The sequence below is a fragment of the Corvus cornix genome, chromosome 3 (assembly GCF_000738735.6).
Source record: "Corvus cornix cornix isolate S_Up_H32 chromosome 3, ASM73873v5, whole genome shotgun sequence".
Taxonomy (NCBI): Eukaryota; Metazoa; Chordata; class Aves; order Passeriformes; family Corvidae; genus Corvus; species Corvus cornix.
The window spans coordinates 34,060,541-34,082,737 of record NC_047056.1 but is presented as its reverse complement, the minus strand read 5'-3'; the positions used below and the strand labels follow the sequence as shown (position 1 = coordinate 34,082,737).

At 41.6% G+C, this 22,197-nt stretch overlaps 1 protein-coding gene across 1 annotated transcript; it reads right to left on the bottom strand.

Annotated features, from left to right (window-relative positions):
• Nucleotides 1-11,679: 11,679 nt before the first annotated feature.
• SULT6B1 (sulfotransferase family 6B member 1) lies at nucleotides 11,680-18,656 on the bottom strand. The gene is given in 9 exon segments (XM_039568578.1): nucleotides 11,680-11,766; nucleotides 14,809-14,908; nucleotides 15,780-15,916; nucleotides 16,203-16,244; nucleotides 16,350-16,386; nucleotides 16,970-17,090; nucleotides 18,088-18,181; nucleotides 18,448-18,482; nucleotides 18,485-18,656. Coding segments are annotated over 9 exon segments (726 nt in total). The 5' UTR covers nucleotides 18,558-18,656.
• Nucleotides 18,657-22,197: the final 3,541 nt, after the last annotated feature.

Genomic DNA, 22,197 nt, shown 5'->3' with positions numbered 1-22,197 from the left:
TTGACATGTACAAGAAAGGAAATACTGCTAAAAACCAGTTTTCAGTCTTCCATATCTCACTATTAATTCAAACAAGCAGGAAAACGAATCTGTCATTGAAGACAGATTCCACATCCAAGTCTGAAGTAGCCCTTAGCTCCTCTTCTTGCAGTAACTTTAGCTAATGATACCACTTTTGCTCAATGGACCTAGTTTTTATTAAATGATGCACAGCACAGAGTCTGAGGCTATAGCCGTGACGCAATTCTAAAATTTCTTTCTTAGAAAAGAGTAATGACTGCAAATTGATGACATGTTGTTTATCTGGTTCAATTTTAAAGACAACTCAAAGCAGATATTTTCATTACTATCCATCACTTTCTGTATTAGTCACTGAGATTACTGCAGATGAAAGATAGCCTCTAGCCCACCTTTCTAGCTTATTACTCACAAGAGGGATCCTATTTATCTGAAAATAATGAATTTTTAAACTTTTCATAAGATAAGAGTAGGAGACTTGTCTAGTTGTATCTAATGATTTTTCACTCTCCAAATTACAAGATAAGATTCTGTAATTCAATTCTATCAAGCAGGTGGTGGCGGAGTGTTCTATAACACCACACAAGTCTTTGCATGATTCATGTGTAAAAGATTCCACACAGAGGGGTTCTCAAGATACTTTAAAAAAAAGAAAGAAATAGATATAGATATATGTGTGTATGAATATTTTGCTTTTTAGCAAGAATATGGTCAGAATATTCCACTGCAGTTACAAACACACACATTTGGAAAGTTGAGATAAGCCTCCTTCCTGAGCAGGAGGACCATGAGTGTGAGAATAGAGACTTTTGATTTGTGGACACTGAAACTGTAAGGGACCAGCTGTATCAGCTGAATGTTCACAAGTCCTTGGGGCCTGATGGAATTCATCCCAGAGTACCTGAGGAGCTAGTGAAGTTATGGCAGGACCTCTCTCAATCAGGTACCAAAGGTCTTGGGAGTCTGGAGAGGTCCCTGCTGACTGAAGCTGGCCAATGTTATTCTAGTCTACAAAGAAGGATATGAAGGAAGACCCAGGGAACTACAGACCTGTTAGTATCAGTACCTGGAAAAATTATGGAGAAGATTCTACTGGGTACTATTAAAGTAATTTGAAGAACAATGTAAAATCAGGCACAATTAACATGGGGTCACAAAGGAAAGTCTCATTTAACTCATCTGACACCTTCCTATGATAAGGTCACCTGCTCAGTGGATGAAGGGAAGATGGTAGATGCAATTTTTCTGCATTCTGGGGAGGCTTTTGATACTGCCCCTCACAGCATCTCTCTGGAGAAGCTGTCCAGCTGTGGGGTGAGCGGGTTCAGGGTGTGCTGGGTGAAGAACTGGCTGAAGGCAGAGCTCAGAGGGCTGTACTGATTGGGGCTACACCTGGCTGGCCACTGGTCACCTGGGGCTGCTGGCTGGCAGCAGCTCAGTCTGAGTCAGCAGGGTGTGCCCTGGCAGCCAGGAGGGCAAACTGCATCCTGGGGTGCCTCAAAAAGGCATCATCAGCCAGTCAGAAAAGGTGATTGTCCCACTGAATTCAGCACTGGTGCAGCCTCACCTTGAATACTTGGGCAGTTCTGGGCCCCACAATTTTAAGAAGGATGTGGAGGTCCTTGAATGCACCCAGAGGACAGCAAAGCCAGTGAAAGGACCAGAAGGAATGTCCCATGAGGAGCAGCTGAGGGCTTTGGGCTTGTCTAGTTTGGAGCAAAGGAAGCTGAGGGGTGACCTCACTGCTCTCCACAGCTTCCTGAGGAGGGGAGAGGGAGGTGCTGAGCTCTTCTGCTTCGTATCCAGTGATAGGAAACATGGGAATGGTTCAAAGCTGTGCCAGGGGAGATTTAGACTGGACATTTGCAAGCATTTCTTTGCTGAGAGGGTGGCCAAACACTGTAACAGGCTTCCTAGAGAGGTGGCTGATGTCCCAAGCCTGCATTTAAAAAGCATTTGGAAAATGCCCTTAATAAGGTGCTTTAACTTGCCCAGCCCTGTATTGCTCAGGCAGTTGGACTAGATGCTTGTTGTAGATACCTTGCAACTGAAATAGCCTATTCTAAGAGGGCTGCAACACGGGTACATGATTTTAATTTACAAAATAAATTTATTAGGATCTCTATGCAAGCCTGAAGTTGTCTGAGGTTATGTGGTGTAGGGCTAGGGAACTGGCCATCTATCTGCCAAGCTGCACCCCAGTGACCTTCTGAAGTTCCAGTGCTGGAAATTATCGCGAAAACCCTGAGTGATCTCAACTGAAAGTGTTTCCAATACTAGTGCTACTAAAGTTCTCTAAATAAAATCATGCAGCTATAAAAAAAAAATAGATAAGGGAAAAGGAGAGAAAGTCTGTACTGCTTTTTCTGTTGAAAGCATCTTACAATGTTATTGAAGCTCAGACCCATTTGAAGGTTTCCATAAACATTTAAGATAGTGAGCACATTCCATAACAGGCAACTTCAAAGTCACAATAAAACTGTGCTGACACAAAGAAAACTCCTTCAAGAACAGACTGGGCATAAGTTACAACTGCTCATGCAGTACATGCACTGTTCTTGCACAACCACACAAAGCTTTTGAGGAGTACTGCAAAAACAGCACAGCAGGGAATGATGCCACACAGAGAAATGCCCAGAGGCTGCCTGGGTGTGCAACTCTTCAGTGCTACCCAAGAATATTTTGTGTTAGCATGAAACACACTGTCTACCTCCTGTGCTGTGGACCCATAAGCCGTGACCTACTCTTGTTTGGAGAAGTCACCCGGCACAGATGTAAGCACAACTGAGAAGGGCGGTCACTCATTTTAAGACCTCTGGCAGCATGCAATAAAGTGGCTTTTCCACAGAATGCTGGCAGAAAGCAAACATGTTGTCAAGATATGTTCAAGAAAACATACAGGAAAACATGCTGCCAACTACTTGGATCAGGAACACCGCTTAACAAAGTCATGAGGCCAACAATTTTACAAGGGCCCACTGTGGGTTTTGTGGCTCTTCCTCTCAGTACCTTTTAAAAATGTAAAAAACTCCTTTTATAGGTCATTGTGAACTGCCTAGAAATATTGGACTTTAATATGAATCCCTAAACCTTGACTATCATTTAAGGAGAAAAACAGTCCAAATTCAACCTCCTACACCTTTTCACTGTACCACAAATAGAGGTGTTATTCTTTTGAGTCAGACATCTCTGAGAGCTCAGTCATATAATGCACTGATGTAGAAGATACACCACCTACTTCAGCTTGCTCAGCATTGTACATACAGGGAAACAACTCTGAATTTGACAGCCTCCTACTGGCAGCCCTTCAGTGTCTTCAAATTACAGACCACACTAGAGATAAACAGAGAGGAAGAAGGCAACGACTGACCCTGCAATCAAAATGAAGTTTGCAGCCTGGCATTAGCACTCTCTGAGAGTTCATTATAACCCACAGAATCCATATAAATGTATATTCACACATTTCCCATTTTTTAAATGCATAATCAAAACACTTTCTACTGCTCAATACTTCACCTCATGCCAGAAGCCAGGAGTACTTCACAAAGCAATTTGTCGTATTTGGGAGGGGGTTTTGTGCAGATCAATAAACACTAGAGTTCAGTTACACTTAGTTTCAAAAGGTCAGCAAGCCTTCTACATTTTTCCAGAAAATGAACTGTTCTTAGGATCTTTATCTTGTTCCAAAAAAATGTACCTCCCTCCACGCCTGTGACAAAACAAGGTTTTCATAATCCTTGACATTTGGCAGTATACACGAAGGTTATGTCAAAACTACATTTGAACTCCAAGAAATAGCTGACCCTTTAAACCACAGCAACAGCAAATACTTTTACAAACTTACAAAGCAATTGCATAAGCGATCTGAAGGGAAGAACCACCCATACCTGACTCAAGGAAGAATAATTAGAATTATATCAACTATAGAAAGAAACATAACTATATCAGAATTTTTTAAGTACCATACATCTGATCTTTAGCTCAATAAACTGTTATGGGTAAGACTGAAACTTCCATCAGGATGAAGATCTCCCATGGGTCTTGTAAATTCCCCAAAACCTAGAGTAACCTAATGCCAGGTGTAACCATGTAGGGGCAATTCCTATGTTTCTGAAGGACAGCAAAAAATATCTTCTGAAGATAAACAGCAGAAATATAAGTTTCTATTAAAATGCCCTAGGATATATCACCGTGTCCCACAGCTGTAGGGAGGAGGAGAGAAGATCCAGCAGGCAGGAATTGTGCAGCAAGATTGATTTATTTAATTATTTTACAAACTCTTTTATAGACTTTTTTCTTCATAGTCTAATTGGACAAAGGATCATCCACCCCTTGGGGGTGATTGGCTAAAATCCTAAAACATCCATTGTCAAAATATTTTTCTACTATAGTATAAACAATGCTTCTCAAGGCTGCAGGTGTTTCATTGTTTACAGAACTCTGCGGCTATCTTTTGTGAGAGAGAAAAAGTCTCTCATGGACTTAGAAAATAGCAAGAAAATCCGTGCTAGCAGCATTTTTGTATCCACAGTTTCTGTCACCCTAAACATTAAGTCTCATGAAGTATTAGATTACAAGCAACAGAAAAAAGCTATGCAGGGTCTTCAGTAAAAAGATCGGTATAAGTCAAACTTATTTGATGAGTAGCTAATGCAGGGATGACTGTAGGGCACACATTTTTGCTTTCCACTGTGGTTATGTATGAAAATCCTCACAGAAGGTCAGGCATTTGGTACAGCATCTCGGCATTTTGTACAGCAGACTGGAGGAAAATGTTTTAGAATAATCCAGTTGAAGAAGGATGAGAGAATGAACTCTTTGCTTCTTTTTAGTTACATTTTAGTTTCACCTAAAGGTCTGAGAAGAAGCCCATAGCCACTGTGCCAAGCACTCTGCCGTTGTGGATGGGCCTCAGCCTGTGGAGCTGGGTTCTCTTCCCCTCCATTCACCCTCATGAACGTTCTGCGATGCTCCATATGGAAGATGCTTGCACTAAAACATGTGTTATTTTACTAACTGTCTCTGTTTACCAGGTAAGAGAAGTTCTCAGCCTAGCAATACCATGCACTGGCAGAGCTGGTCTCGACCAACTGGTGCCTGAATCCGTATCCTAACTACGAACACCCCTTCTTAAAGTGAGCATGGTTAAAACTCTGCATCTGCATTTCTCAGCTGGTCACATTATCAAAAACAGGACAGACCAATCCCAAATATAAGGGTATATACTCATGTTTTAAGGCAATGAGCATTTGAACTTTTCCTGATTAGGGATCTGGGGGATTATATTTCCGGTAACATGTAGTGACTGCTTCCATCCTGAAACTGCCAGCCCACAAGGACAAAGGAGCCCAGAACAAAGGTGAAAAGGAGAAAAAGCAGTTTCAAGCTTTCAAGGGGCAGTCTGTGCAACAATCTCCTGAAGGACTTTGGAGCTCACCCACCTTAGAACAGTCATTTATCTGGAGGCAATATTTTATCACCATTTGAGATCAAGGAGGTTGGCGGATGAAGGAGGCCATGACTAATGGACCTAACCCAAACATCCTCATAATAGGAACATTCTTATGGAGCAGGGAGAACACCCATCAGGCCTACGGAGGAGCTGCAATTAAGCCTGTTCTCTAATGTTTGTCTGAATAGGGATTGATTTAAATAAGTGTTTTCCTTAAAACGGGAGCTTAAGCAGTAGAAAAATCAATAGAAGCATTTATCAGGAAAAGACAAAAATCAGTTACTTTTGATTCAAAACGAATACCATAGGAGAAACTAGGTTCAGAGTGCATCCTTCTGTTCAAGCAGAATTAGAATTTGTAGTGGAAAGTTGTGTAATATAATTGGCTAATTCTTAGCACCAGTCTTTCAACATCAACAAAAATCTCCCTACAAGTAAAATGTTATCAAGTTTTATTAGCAGTTACACACAAAAAAAAAAAGTCAGTAAACTCTGTGCTGGAGATAACTGTTATTTAGCTGGTCAATAAACAGTAACTACAGCAGTTTCAGCTTTGTTTGGGGATTAATACAACTGATAATGAGAAGTTTACAAGACTGCAAAAATTGTTTTTTAACATAGGTTTGTGTAAAAACGATAGTAACTATATTAGCACACCCACATACCTTGAATATACATGCAGCCTTGGAACAACATGCAACTTAGAGTGGGAGGAACTCCTCTGCAGCATGAAGAGATTGGTGAAAAAATGCTGATAGCCCCAACTTTTTTTACTACATTTTTAACTTGCTGATACCTGACACTTTTTCTTCTTGCCCACTGTCTCCTTTTCCTTTTCTCCATCTTGCTAATCCCTTCAGTTATCCCTCCTGAAGTAACTGGCCTGAGGTGATTAACAAATCTTTCACACCTGCGGGTTGCAGCACGGGGGGGTCACCTCTTCAGCAGGCCTTCCCTAGAGGATCAGAGGTGAGCATGGTTTGTGCTGTTGAATAGATTCCCTGGAAAAAAACAGTGGGGAAAAAATGACACTTCAGAAGCTGAGAAATGACTGATGTTCCCAGATTTCCACGTAATGCTGGCAAATTTTGGAGTTCTTTTATCTCTTCTGTCCAGAAGAGTTGCAGAGACAGCACAGGCTAGAAATTATACTGCAAACTGGAGATGAACCCACCCATTCTCCATCTGGGCACCAGTGGCAAAGTACCATCAGAAGCAAACAAACCACTTCTTGTCCACAACACGGGAAGGACATTGACCTGTTGGATATCCGAGTCCAGAGGAGAGCCACCAAGTTGATCAGAGGACAGAGCACTTTCCCTATGAGAGAAGGCTGAGAGAATTGGGATTGTTCAGCCTGGAGCAGAGAAGGCTTCAGAGCAACCTAATTGCAGCTTTCCAGTCCCTGAAGGGAATTTACAGGAAAGATGGGGCAAGACGATTTACAAGAGCATGAACTGACAGGACAAGGGGGAACGGGTTCAAACTGAAAGACAGTAGATTTAGATTAGATATTAGGGGAAAACTTTGTTACTGTGAGAGTGGTGAGGCACTGCACAGGTTGCCCAGTGCAGTGGTGGATGCACCATCCCTGGCAGTGTCCAAGACCGAGTGGGATGGAACTATGTGCAACCTGGTCTAGCTGAAAGCATCCCCTTCCCATGGCAGGGGGTTTGGAAATACATGATCTTCAAGGTCCATTCCAACCCAAACCATTCTACAATTCTATGGCTTTATGATTCTATGATTTTCCTATCTTTTCTGTGCTGCTTTAGGTGTGTCCATATTGGCACAGAACAAGTGGGACAAGGCAGTCACAAAACCCATGCTGTGCTTTCTTGCACATGCCAGAATGGACATCATCAGACAAGGATTAGGATACAACGTAGGCAAGCCACCCCAGAGGCTAAAAGCTACAGAACAGTTGGACAAAGAGGTACAAGCAGAACTGTGGGTTGTACAGAATTTTTTAGCAATCCTCAGATACCTTTTACCATCATTCACCTGTCAGATATTGCTTTTTTTCAAATTGCTCCAGCCTCTTTTCTTTACATTTATCTCCCAGCAGTCCTGTTCCTAGTACTGAGATACATGGAAATGATGGAGACAGGGTACTGCTCCCATATCCAGCAAAGTATAAGACAGACGGGCAAGAGTCTGCCCAAATGAATGTTACTCTGTGAGCAGAAATTTCCACTTGATCTGAGAATCACATTGTTTTCATGCCTGTATGTCCATATATTTTAATTCTCCCATGCCAGAATCAGCAGATGGATATTCCCCAGTCTCCTTGAGGACCTCTGACCTCACATCATGCACCTCTGACGTGCACCCATAGGATTGCTGTCCACACCAGGCACAGCAGCAGCAGCCATTTCCACTCGAGAAATACAGCACAATGCAGAGTTCAGTGATTAATGAATGTACTACTGCAGAGTGCAAGAGACCAGTAATTTCCTTCCCTCCTTCTCCAGTTTAGTCCCTCAGCTCCCATCTCCCACTAGCATGTATGTTGGCCCAGTCAGTCACAGTCTCTCTGTCTTGCCTGATTAATTTTGACTGTGCCATAGTTTCAACAGGAGTCCACAACTTGGCACTTTTGTTCTGTCTTGGGAGACACAGGTTTGATCCCTCCATCTGCAGAAGGAGTTAAAGTTAGGAATAAGATCTCGCTATAAGGTTGTTCCATAAGCTTAAGAAGGGGACATCATCACTTTGTTGAAACAAAGAGAGAGGACTGGTCCCTGCTGCTTTTTTTGTTTTGTGGGGTGGGGAAGAGCAAAAAAGGGGATGCATCAATGTCTGACCTCAGGGCATTGAGACACTGAAATCCCCTGGGGATCTACCTGAAGGAACCTGAGACTGTATTTTAAGGAAAGCAATGAAAAGAACAAAACGAAAAGTCCAGTATGTTCCTCATATCCTGTAACCACTGGCAGTACCTAGATGTTGATGGCTTCATTCTCAGGACTATTGCCTTGAGAGTAGAAGTGATGAAATTGCATACAACTAGAGAGACTTCACTGTCCCTCAGGATTTTCGCCATCGTTCAGCATCTCTCTCCTGTAATGCTGCAAAAAGATAATGGGCTTTTACTTTTTCATCTGCACAGAGAAATGGGTTGTCACAATACAAACAGTAATCTGACATTTGCAGGGCAGGATCATGCCATATTTTGCTGAAGGGCATTTTGATAGGTCTTTTCATATACTACTCTTGACTGAACCTGGTAATCAAACAGATGGCACAAAACGATTACTTACTGACTAAACCAGTGCCAGCCCCTCAGCAACACAACTGTGTTCACATGGCACAACAAAACAGCACAAAGTTAATTCCCTCCTGTTCCCCTCAATAGAAAGAGACGTGGAGCATTTTCCAGGATACAGGGGAGAGCACTTAAGAGGTCAAACTCATCTCCAATACACTGGTGCCAGTGCCACAGCAGCAGCTGATTCTAAGGAGAGTATTCATCTGAGAACAGAATGTGGCACTGCTCTTTTCTTCTATTTAATTTCAGGTAACATTTATGGTCCACAGAAGGAAAAAATAAGGGTTTTTTTGCTGTAACAATCCCCAACATCCAGCTATGCTCTCCAAAGGTAAATATAGGTCCAAACTTCCTCCCCAGCTTCAAACCAGTTCCTAAATAGAACATTGATTTTATTACACTCTTATGCAAAAATTAGAAAAAGATGGCCCCAAAGACATCAAGCACATATCCCCATAAGACGGTTCACTCATATTTAAGGGGCCAAAAGCACAAACAATTTTACTGAATATATGGCCAATTATTCACAGCATCAGAATTAACATAATTAACATTATAATGGATTTCTTCAAAAGGGAACTAGTATAATAATTACACAAGGCATTCTAAATGGGAAATAAAGCCATCTACAAATTTCAGAGGTTATTTTATGCGAATACTGTCGCTGTAGTGTTCTGAGAATTCCATTGTAAGCTGAATTGTCCATTTGTGATACTATGAATAATTGCATACCCATTTATTTCTAATAACCTATTATTTATTTGCAATTTCTTTTGTCCTTCTAAATGTTATGAACCCATTTAGAGAAACCACCTACATGACAACTTACCAATTATCCTTATAAAATGTTGCATAGCTTTGGATTAGCTACACACAATTAAATGCCAGCTATTGTGTTCATATAAGTTAGCAAGTTCTGTGAACCCCAGCAATATAACATTGCATTTAATTCTAAACAACTATTTCTAAAACAAGGTGATTTATATATAATCACCCCAGAACACAATCAAACTGCACTCAGTTTTGCCATTATAAAGATTACTGAGTGCAGGTATCAATATTTAATGTGCAAATAACAAGCGCCATTTTCCAGACCATCCCCAAACAAACTCATTCACTGCTTCACTCTTCCAGTGCACCAATACTGCAGCCACTCCCAGGTACACCCATGAGCCATGCACTTACCCACCCTGTTCACCTCGGGATACACTAACATTTCACAAATTGGCTTAGAGTTGGTAAACTGGATTACTCACACCTATTGCATCCATGGTGTGGAACTCTGCTTTCCTCTTGGTCACACTGCTGAGCATCAGTGTCGCTCAGAGGAGCTGGCCCTTGCTGATATGAGTCCTCAGAACTGCAGTAATCATGACTCCCAGAATGGAGCTGACTCCTGCCTGGCTAGCTTGTTCACGTCTATGTGCAAAACACCCAGCAAACATTCAAGGTGTTTCTTTTCAAACTCCTTCTGTCTCTTTAAGTTCCCCATAAAACTGCTGTAGCACCTCAGTAGCTCCTGTGCCTGAGACACTATGCCTCGCAGTGCCTCAGGGGACAGCGGGGCAGCTTTGGGGTGCAGTGGGACCTGCCAGGGCAGTGATATGCTGCCATGGGTGGGGTACAGAGGCAGCAAGCAGGATTCAGTCCTGGAAGCCTCCACATCTTCTGAAAGAATAGCTGTACCTGAGCTACGGATTGTTTCTTCCTCCGATCCTCAATGACTTTGATTTAATGCTGGGCTTTGACCAGTTTTTCTTCTGAAGCAAACTCAGGCTACTTCTGTTACCCTGGAGGGTCTGCCATGCCAGCAAACAGCTTTATATTTACAGCAGTCAATAATGATACTTATTCTACTCATTGCATAGTTATCTATCTTAATGTGTTTTTCTTCTCTTTCGGTGCCCTTGGGCTTCCAGCAAACAATTCATTTGTGGACAAAGCACTTGTATGGCCCTCAAATCACAATCCGTTCAAAACATGGACAGTGAAAAATGCAACACACAACAGACCTGGAGGGCCTGTCCTCTGCTGTCCAGAAACTGTGAAATCACTCATGTATAAAATACACTGTCTGTCTCTTGTGCTTCAGATTGCTGAGTTAAAATGGCAACAGTCAGGGCACAGGGGCTGGAGAGGCATAAAATGGCCTGCAAAAGCAATTAAGTGCCACAGAGACATTTGGATTTGCTAAGAACAGAAGATTGTTTACAGCCCTGTTTACTCCTGACCATGAATACTGTGCTTTATGTACAACAAGGACTTGAGCAAACCCCAGTGCTCCAACACATTTGTTGCTCTGCTGAGACTCCACAGAGCACAGACGCTTCCCACTGGCACCATTGTGCAGGTGACTTTCCTGAGGCTTTCCGCTCCAAATTATGATCTCCAGCCACATGGGGAACACACTCATCAAACACATACAGCCTTCAGAGCTGATGTCCCTTTTGTACCCTCCTGTTTTTATGTGGTCCCATTTCCCCACATGCCCCCACACCATTTCTTTTCTCTCTCTGGTAAGAACACAGTCCTGTGTTACCACTAGAAAAATCCTTAGGAGTTTGGAATTCAGACAGAATGGGGAACCTACTGTGCTTTTCACCACCATGCAACCATTGCTCACCCCAGGCAGGCTGGCACCCTTGGCCACCAGGAGGGGAACAGACTCCCAACTGTGTTTGCCCCAGCTCCAAGAGTTAAGCAACGTTTTTCAGACATGGGAGAAGAACTCCTCTCACCTTTAAAAGCCAGCCATGTAGCACTGGATAGGCCAAGAGAGAAAGCTCCTGCAGCAGGAGAGCCCCAAGGCAGTGGGCTGTGGCAGCCATGGAGTTTTCCCGCTGCTCCCAAGGTGATGGGAGAGGGGGTTTCCCAGTGCAGCATCCTCTCAGCATGGTGAGGGCCCTGGGTTCACACCTGACATGACACCGCCAGGCACTCACCCAGTTTTGGAGGGATGGAGGTGCACGGAAGCCCAGCCTCCACGAGGTCTCACCACATCTACAAAGGTTGTTCCAATAGCTCTCTGTGAGAAATAAATGAGAAAGACAGAAGATTATAAGTGTTCTATTTTTGGTTGTTTGTTGGGGTTTTTTTTTTCCATTTATTGGGATGTATGTCTAATGCCTAAGATTAGTATTTCGGTTTTTCCTCCGAATATAAATATATTGCCTATGGATATATCAGAAGTACACAATAATGCAACTATGAATTATTTACCTGTTGGGGCAATGTTAATGAGTGTTCTACCAATTAAAATGGCTTCACAGGTTTGTAAAATATAAAATAGGAGGGAACTCACTGGAGACCCCACAAGCATATGTCAATAAACTTAAATTATTCACAAATACACAAGCCTCCCAAAATACCAGCTTCCCAGCCCTCTTTCATTTCCTGAGTGCTCCTGACTGCATCACATTTTGAGCAAAGTCAAAGACTAACTTTCTGTCTTCCCCAAGCCTCTAAAGTTTTTGCAGAAGCCAAATAATCATATGAAAAACATTTCGTTCAGATGCAAACTGAATATTTTATTGGCTAATACTTCATAGTATCCAACTGACATGCATTGCAAAGTGCAATAGCAATACAGGACAATAGCATCTAAGACCATAAACACCTGAAGGTAAATGACATTTAGCAGAGTGCTCTAGCAATGCACTCACACAGCACTGATACAGTGTGCTCTCGTTCAGAATGTTGCTGTTCTTTGTTTCTCTCCTCTGCATCAATCCTGACAATATTAACATCTGTAACAATCCCTGACCACTCTCATTTTGACACTTCCAGTGTACACTGCCAAGCTCTGCAGTGTGTTACAAGTAAAACAGAAGGTGCTAATCCCCACCAAAGGTCCTTCAGCCAAAATTCAGATCAATGTTTGGACTTTAACAAAAAAATCCCACATTAGAATACAAGTCCAGGCATCTGTTGTCATAAAAAGATTGTGATTGTTGTATTTCATGTCCCTTTTCATTATAAATCCATTTGGCATCCTTTATAACAGTCAGCCTGCCCCCAGAAAAAATTATTTGATGTTCCTGTAGATGTCATATGTGCCCTGTGCTTTTACAGCACTTCTATTGTAATTCAACATTAATTATCTTTCCAATTAATGTACTGCATAATGCTGCAATATAAAATGCTCACATTTTGCAAATAAGAAAATTGAGCTCAGCTCTGTTTGCTTTGATCCCATTTTACTGTTATTATAATTCAGTACCAGAATTCTTTTCCTTCTTGGTTGGGTTATTGACACCCTGAACACACACAAGGGAGCTATCGTCTCCATAGAAAAGATACAGTTATTCTTTTCTTTTCCAAGAGAAGACCTCCAATTTCTTTTTCAATACCATTTAGATATACTTTCCTGCCTTATGATTGTTACTGAATAGCTCATAAGGAAAACTGAGGTGACAGAAGTACTAATAGAACAGCATTTACCAGTTACCATAAATGTAGGCATCAAAAATACCTACAACTGCTAGAAAATGGTAAGTGTGAAGCAGATTATAAATACAGAAAAAAAGGCAATATCAAAACTGTGGTGAGAGAATGGAAAATACCCACTTATTTAGAAATGATCCAACGTATTCCTTAAAGGTTGTGTGTCAAAAATACCATTCCAAGTTTTACTGCAGAGTACCATAATAAAAAACATAAAAGCTAAAATATACAGAGAGTATAACATATAGAAATGCAAAATACATATACAAAATTGCTTCCTATATTTATGATGGAAAGAATATATGGTGAGTTTCCACAATGAGGAACTTAATTTTTCTTTTTTTTTGGTTTAGCTGCTGTCAATAGCTGCAATCTTTGCGGGCTACTGGATTTGACCTCCAATGCCACCATCTCAAAGCACCTCACAGTTCTTTTTCATCCTGAATGTGCTGAAGTCTTTGAAGAAGGTACAAATTCTCCCTTTCTCCAGTGACATTAGGTCTAGATTTCTTCCCTGCCACCCCACCACATCATTTTTAACAGAACCAAACCTCCATTTCCAGCGATCTCACACTATCAAAGGAAAAAAAACAATACCGCTGAAACAGAGAGAAGATTTTCACCATTGAGTTCCTTTACTTTTTTCTTACCTTGATCAGCACACAGAAAGGAGCAAAATGCAACTACAAGACTTTCTGGAACTTCATTTTACACTATGAATTTAGAAATTAAAATTATATATGAATCCCATGAACTTAGAAATTAAGAATCAAAATGACATTTCAAAAGTGCTTTAAAAAACCTCTTGGAAAATCACTTCCAACCTACTGAATATATTTCCAATTATTTCAGCAGGTTTAATTACTGCATATATATTCCACACAGGATTCTACTGTCGTAGTGCTAGGTTTGGTTTAGCAAGCTGCAGCTTTCCCTGAGAGCTCAGCAGAGCTGCTTAGGGCAGTGTGACCATTGCCGCCCTCCCGCTGTCCATTTGGGACGGCTCCGCGGTTTTGCTCCGGCAGCTCTCAGCTCTACAACACAGTGACGGCGAAGGAGGCCAGAAGGGTCTCCCCATGAGGGCTTCAGAGCACTTTTAATGGTTACAGCTTGTCCCAGGGACCCCCCGAGGCAGAGAGACCCCGTGATCCGGGCACAGGGGGTTTTGTCAGGGGCTCAGGGGCGGTACATGGGCAGGGTTGGGGTACAGGAACCTATAGGGAGAGCCTGAGGGAGTGGCCAGGGCTAGGGGCAAGGAACAGGGGGAACAATGTGGGATAGGAAAAGCAGTGGGTAAACCACATTCTACTGGGAAAAAGAAATCAAAGCTAAAAATCAGTCTTAGAAACAGAGAATGCCAAAGCTCTACAGGTCGTTTAAGAGAGCCCAGTGGCCCCAATGATACTAACTGCACAGGCAAGGTAAATTGTGTAAAGTAAGCCAGTAGAAACAGGTTTGCAAATTGCATGGATATTCAAAATTTTTTAGGTGGATGTTGTCCTGGCTTCTGTTTTATTTCATGGAAGTGAATGAAAAAGCCTGAACATTAGTGGGTTTTTTCTGTAAAGGATGTTCAGGCCTTGCAATACACATCATATTTAAACTTCACCCCTAGCTTAGTTACTTGTAAGCACACCATGAATTTGGCAGCCAATTTCTGGTTCTGAGCTTCAGCGAAAACATTCTTCCAGTCTCCAAAAATACCTTGAATATAAAGAAGAGGAAATTATTACCCCTGACTCTAAGGACCAAAGAGTATAATTTAAAACAAAAGACTAACTTTTCTCTCTTATCATATTTCAGAATAGTACTTCTTTTCTCCTTTAAGAAAAAATATCTGACAGAAGAATACACACTTACATTTGCTTTATGTTTGGTGTCTTCAATAGAATGTGAACATAAAGCAACCACAGGAAGTTACTGGTCTGCCTTCAGGGCTCTGGCATGTGCCTTGTACAGCTGCAGAAGACTAGAAAAGGTGACCAGCAGCTGTAAAACCAACCCAGAAAGCTCAAAAGTGTGGCTTTTAACTGCACAAGCTTTGTGTGCTGCAACCAGACACTGCTCTAAGCTGCATTCTACCTTTAATCTAAATTTTGGAGAGCCCACAGTTGGAGGTTGTCTGAGGTTCTAGCCTCATCCATGGCTAAAAGGCACAGATCAATCTGTGGAGTGTCTGGATTCCATGAGCTGGCTGTGGTCCATAGGCAGTCCCAAGGGTTATTTAGAAAACCCAAGATTTGTGGAGGCACTCAGTCTACAGGCAATCCCCAGTAGTCACAGAAGCCATAATAAAACTCTTCTTTGTTTTAGCTGATGCTTAGTGCATACCACAACAGAGGGTGTGCTACCTGTAGAGCAGTTCTGCTAATCATATTATACAGGGCTTTACTGACTGGTATTGCCCCTTGGGGTGAAATCAGTTGACAGATTCCTGAAGCACAATAGGTGTTTCTTAAACAACACCCAGCCTTGAAAATGATACATAAATATTAATCATCTATTGATCCAAATTCCTGTCTGCCCAAGACAAAGAGCTCCTATTCACCACTCTGGCAAAACACAAACAAATTTACCTTTATGGAAAAGAATGAGCCAACAGCACCATGAGTCTCCTGAGCTTTAACACTCACTGGCTGGAAAGTGTCCCTTTCTGCAATGGCCTGGATCTGCTCAGCTGTTGGGGACAATCCAAAGAATTCAGCTATTTGCTTTACACTGGCAGTCAGGTTCTGAAAGCAGTACAGTGAAAGTGAGACATGCAATATGCTTCCTCTAAAAAAGGGAGTTACCCACATGGGATGTCCATTGCCATCATCTACTAATTTAATTCACTGTTTTCTGTGTTACATTTCTGTTTTCTGGAGCTCTGCTTTTGTATAGCCAGACTCAACTTGTCACTAAAATCGACTTGATTTTGTTCTTTCAAAAACCTGTGCCATTTCCTCTTAATTTCAGCAGATTTCAAGGAATGGGCTCAGATGTGTTTTGGCTGTCAGTAAACAGCATCTGCTTTACCCCTTTCAGGTCTTCATATATTACGACCATAGTATTCTTATCCTCAGTGTGTTAGTTCCAGGTGAGCACAGGATCAAAACAGGATCCCCAGCCAACTGTAAAGAAGAGAAAAAAGCATTGGTGTGACCTTTGTTTCTAACTGGGTACTTTTTTTCTGTACAACTGAAGGATTGCCTTCTGTTGCCTGTCAGTTACATCAGTGCAGAAAAAAAGAACAGCCTGCCCTTTCCACGGTACTGTCTGTACCAGAGAATGACAGAGGCTTCCTCTGAACTTTTGTAGGTAAAGTTTCCACACGTAAACATGAGTCTCACTGTGTGTTTCCCTTCTCTGACGACACTGTCATGTAAACATCTCTTAACAGACAAAGCCTGACATCAGCCTAAATCTAAAATATGGGTTGCTAAGGAGGTCTTTGGCCTAATGTGGAGAAACAGTAAAGAAACAAACAGCCATTTCATTAACACTTTGAACCTGCAGCATTTCCTCCAGCGCTAAGTGGCAGAATGTTGATCCAATGCCATTGTCCAGCTGCCATGCAATTCCCTCACCCTTTATTGGAAGAGCAAAATACCCGGAAGCAAAGCATCTTTTGGACATTCTCCCCTTCTGGCATTCAGCTGCCTCCTTTATCGTGACGTATGGCCATCAGGAAATTAATTACGGCACAGCTGTATTCCCACTGGCCCCATTCAGTTGTTTTCCCACTAGCCCCATTCAATGTTTTCTGTTGCTTTTTCAGCTACAATCAGTATCCGTAACAATACAGATCTGTCATGAATCCTGAGAAGAACTCATCCCCGGAGCTGTAACTGGGGACGCTTGACACATTGTTATGGAAATGGAAAAATGAAACAGCTGTATCTTTAGGGTTTCAAAACAACACTACTAACTGGAGTGGGAGAAAGAGGTCAACAATTTTAGATCACTGATCTACCCTGGCAACCAAAGTGGGAGTATAACCAAACATTCCGCAACCAATAACACACTGGGAGCTATATAATATTTTATTGATAAAGACATTCAGAACAAAATTACAACATGATCATAATAAGGACCTTATCACCACCTATAAGGTTTTTTTATATCAGGATGCAATTGTAGAAAGAAGTAACTGGAAAGATTGTAAAATAGTCATTGAATACCATCCCATAACTACCTAGGACCCGGGAAATAGTAAGGAACCATTTGCCAACCTCCTGCCAGGAAAAGCGCCTTTAGAAAACCACAGCTGTTACAATCATCTCTCATTTTTCAAAGTACGGCAACAATTTTCTTGAAATCCTTAAGAGACTGTAATCCTCAGAGAAGCATAAACACTTCTGAAAACACATTATACACATTAAATATTTTTGCCAGATAAGTTATATGTTTTCCTGCCTCATGCAGGAAAAAATAACAATAATACATGGAAAAATTCTCTATCCCTCAACCAATTATTCGTTTCATCTGTGATACATCTTGGAAGTGCTAAGTATCTGCCACTGTTCAATGACCAAGTACCAGAAACACTGAAGTTTTAACCCCATGACTCTTTGCAAGGAGACAGCCAATGTCCCAGAGACACTGCTGCCACATTCATTCCCAGCAGGGTTGCGCATAGAAAAGAGTTGCATAAAAAAGGAAATCGTGACACTCCAGCAATTTCAGAGCACTGCAAGAGCTCCACAGATGTCCTTGCTTGTGTCAACTCCAACACCCCTGAGGCTACTGTAAATTGTAAGGGGTGCTAAGAGAGCCCAAGCATCATGAGACTCCCACTGTCTCCAAGTGTTTTCCCTCAGTGCCACCTCCTTGGGTGCAAACAAAGGACATTGACCCAGAACTAGTCTTGCACACTGATACTGTCAGAGAGATGACGCTTGTTCTTGGAAAAAGAAAAAACCCACCTTACCTTTTTCCTTGAAAATAGACTTGGGGAGGCAATCAAAATTCAGATGTGTTAACAAAATCCTTATAAGTGGAATCTAGTTTATCCTCTTCAGAATTAAATAGAACCAGAAGAGAGAACAGGTTTTTTTACAAGGGTGCAGCAATGATTTGTGAGAGTTGCCTGTGTGAAAGAGCCCCTAATCAAAAGGCATTAGTCATCAAAAATTATTTTCTTTCCCCTCTCAGGAGAAATAATCTTACTTGCTGCATGACTTCATTTTAATAATTTTTGTGCAGGAGTGCAGAAGAGAGAAAAAAACAGTTTTAAATGGTTTGACAGTTTTAAATGGTTTGACAGTTTCTTTTCACTAACCTGATATTTACTTGGATCTCCACATTCAATAAAATTAGTTCTGTGCTTACATGTATACTCTGGATAGTTGTAAATATCAAATCACTTAAAATCTAGATAAGCCATTTCATACCTGCACCAAGAAACCCAGAGAACAAAAAAAATATCAGAGGTTTAAATAGGATGACAGAGCCTTCTCACTACGAAGCTTAATTCAGCATAATAGTCATCAAAAGACAACACCAGGGGACTAAAATGATTATAAACAAAATAATGTTTTCCATTAATGACATCCTCAGCAGCTGCTTAAATGTGACTCACTAATAACTGGAGGCACAACTGACTCAACAATTCATTCAATATTTTTTTAATATATTCATAACTTAGTCAGTGATAGATAATAAAGGGAGCTTTCCTGTCTTTTACAGAGAGACTCACGGGAAGATTCTGGGTAGGAGAAGGAAGGAATTAACAAGAAACTCTGCTCATTCTGCTGAGGGAAGTGTCTGCCTCTGCTGCCCTGGATCAAGGGCAAAGTGGAGTCACTTATTCAATGTCACTGCCAGTGCATGTCCTCAGCTGTGCCTGCAGCTGTCTCCGTAAAGCACGTGCCAGAACAAGTGCTAGAAGAGCTCTTACGCCAGACACCTGCATCCCTCCCCACCCCTCACCCTTTGGAAGGCATCTTGTAGTACAGCCTCCCCCATGATGCATCCCATTCCAGCATGAGCCTGTGGCCAGCTCCTGAAGCTGCACTGTGGAGCCAGATTCCCCAAGGCTTCCAGGACTCACATTTGCCCCAGTGCTGCTCTACCGATGGCTGTCAGGACAGAGCAAAGGACCAGTGTGTTCACCTTGACCCACAGCACCCTCACCATGTCCTTGTGGGGAAGCGCCTGGAAGGCTTCCCACAGGACTCACCGAGATGGAGCTGTGGAGCTGCCACTGCCTCCTGTAGTGAGTCCCCTGTGAATCCAGCTGCCAGATGCACTAACATGGAAAACACAGTGCAAACAGCTTTAACCTCGTGCTTTTTGTGGAAAGTTATTCCCAGAAAGGAATAAATTCCACCCTATTTTATATAAAGGGCCTCAGGATGCTTGGGTGGAAGCAGCTGATATATGTCATTTATACAGTAATGTATGTATAACACGTACACATTATACAATGTCTTATAATACATGTATCATTTATATACTACCTAACATCATGGTTCTGTATAAGACGTTGTATGATGGATATCATTTATAACACTCTCCCATTTATGTACAAATCCATGCTCACATCTGCCTAGATGTGCACAAAGGCAAATTTCATTTTAACAAAAAGCTACAATTGAGAAACCTAAAATTCCTAATCTCTAAATTCCCTACTCGCTTCTCAACCATATGAGCCATACCTGGGAACTGCTGATTCCTAAAGCTCCACTGTCTTTAATCCCTACTTCATAGTAGTCCTTTGCATCAGTTTTTCTCTCTACTACACACACCTGAGTTGGGGGAAACCTTAAGTATAGTGAGACTTTACTGTCATTTAACCTTCATAATACTTAATAACTAAAAAGAATGAGGATAATATTACAGCTTTAAGAAACAAAGCTTTTGAATGGCCTCAATACGAGTTCCTTCATCAAGCATGTTCATGACCATCTAAGCACGGCTAATGCCAAAGAGTTTGAGCCCTGCATGTAAAACACCCGAGAAGTTGGAAGCCAGATACCAGAGCCCCGTGGCTCAAGAGGGAAAGAGACCTGCAGAGAAATTTTTATTTCTGCCTGGTGACACTATGGCTTAGTGGGTCCGAGTGTCACATCAAGGGGCATTAGGAGCCCAGCAATTTCTACTTTCAGACTGGGGCAGGTCATCTTTCCTTTTCATTCTTTTTCCACTTGTCTTGCCATTTTTCACCATGATTTGCAAGCTATAGGAAATTAGGGCAAGAAATCTATTTAGCAAAGTTTTAAAATGTAAAAGTAAACATCCAAATGGGAAAAAAATTCCAAAATATTTACCTGCAGATTGTAACCATGCTGCACTGCACCAATGCATCATTTTCTCTCCCTCCTGCTTTCCCATTTCTTCTGTGAAACCTTCCATACAGGCTTTTCCACCAGAGTGCCTGCCAGGTAACAAGGTGCTGCATTCCTCAGCAAACTGTGGGGAGCTGTGTACCCCCTTTCCTACTGAACAACTAGCAGGGGTCTTTAGTTAAATTTTCCCCTGCTGAGCAACCACAAACTGTCCGATCTCAACAGTGTGAGATTTCTTTTCTTTTTTTATCTACTCATCCTTTGCCCTGAGCAGGAGAGGTTTACTGAGTTACTAAACTGCAGAGAAAACCAGTATCATGTCTCCACAACTAAACTCATCCAAATTCCGTGAGAAATAAAAGCAAGTGCCAAGACATGACAAACAGCCTCTGTGTAGGGGCCAGCAGGAGTCTGGACCCAAACCCAAAGAAATTATGGGCTCCTTAAAACAAAGATGCACATTTCACATTTTGTGCCTGCTCCTTCCTTTTTTATTTGGCCTATCACAGTTCAGTGTTCTGTCTAACAGCTGCTATAAATTCACCCTAAGCACTACAGGAGTACTTTTTAAGCCCCTGAATACACCATAGTTTATTTCCAGATCAGAATTTGCCAACCAATGCAAATTCTATGTGCTGAATGAGACCCTGACCTAGGACCATCTCTGGATAGAGCCGCAACTACTACAATGATAATGCAATCAGTTCCTTTCCTGGATTCACGTTTTCCCCAACAACCCTAAGCTTTTGCTGCTTGGGTTGATCCTGTTCACTTAAAATCCTCAGAGCAGGAATTACTTCACTAAGAAATCCTGCTGAGTGCAAGCAATACTTGCAAACTCAGCCACCAGGGAAAAAGAGAATTGGAAAATGAATCACCCTTTAAGAATGAACAGCAAAAATATTATATCTAATCTTACAAAACACTAGTGGGGGGGGGGGAGGGGGGAAGCATCTTACAAAGAAAATTAAGTCCCTATTAAGGAAAATCTAAAGAGTTTTTATTTTGGCAATAAAGTCATTCCCATAATTTGAATTAAGAGCAATATGAATAATAGAAGACAATGAAAATGAATAAGATGAATGTGTCTTTACAAACAGACCATGTCAATCTGCCTGCAGATAGGACTAGGAACTTATAGATAGGGAAGTAACAGAAGAAACTTTTAGTTCCAGAAAATGTTACTAATCAATACAGACTGTTTCTCAGCCACGGCAGAGTTAAATTCCTGAACCTAGAGAAAAAGAACAAAGACTTAATATAATTATGAATAGGTGTTTCTTTCTTTTATATAACAAAAGGGGGGTGCATATTAGAGGGGGGCATAGAGCAGGTGATTCAGGAAGTCTGTACCTTCCGAGTACCTCAGCCAACGGGGAAAAAGAAGAGGGAGTTGTGGCCAGGAACTTAGGATAAAAATAGGGCTGCATCCCCCAACAATTTGAGAGACCCCATGGAAATGCCTATGGCTTTTATTTGAATAAAGTTACAGGACTCCTCTGTCTCCTTTTTGGACATAAACCTCTGGCATTGTGGATTAATTTTCCTGACACTTGGGAGACACACTGATTATTTATTTCAGAGTTGCACAAGCCTGGGTGCTCTGAGGTATTCCACAAATCAAGCATGCCAACTATCAAAAGTTTTTACTACTTATACAATTTAGCAAACAAAGGAATTAGTGTCCATTGGCTGCAAGTGACATAGTCCCCTCATTAATTAGTCTTCTATCTTCTGTTGGT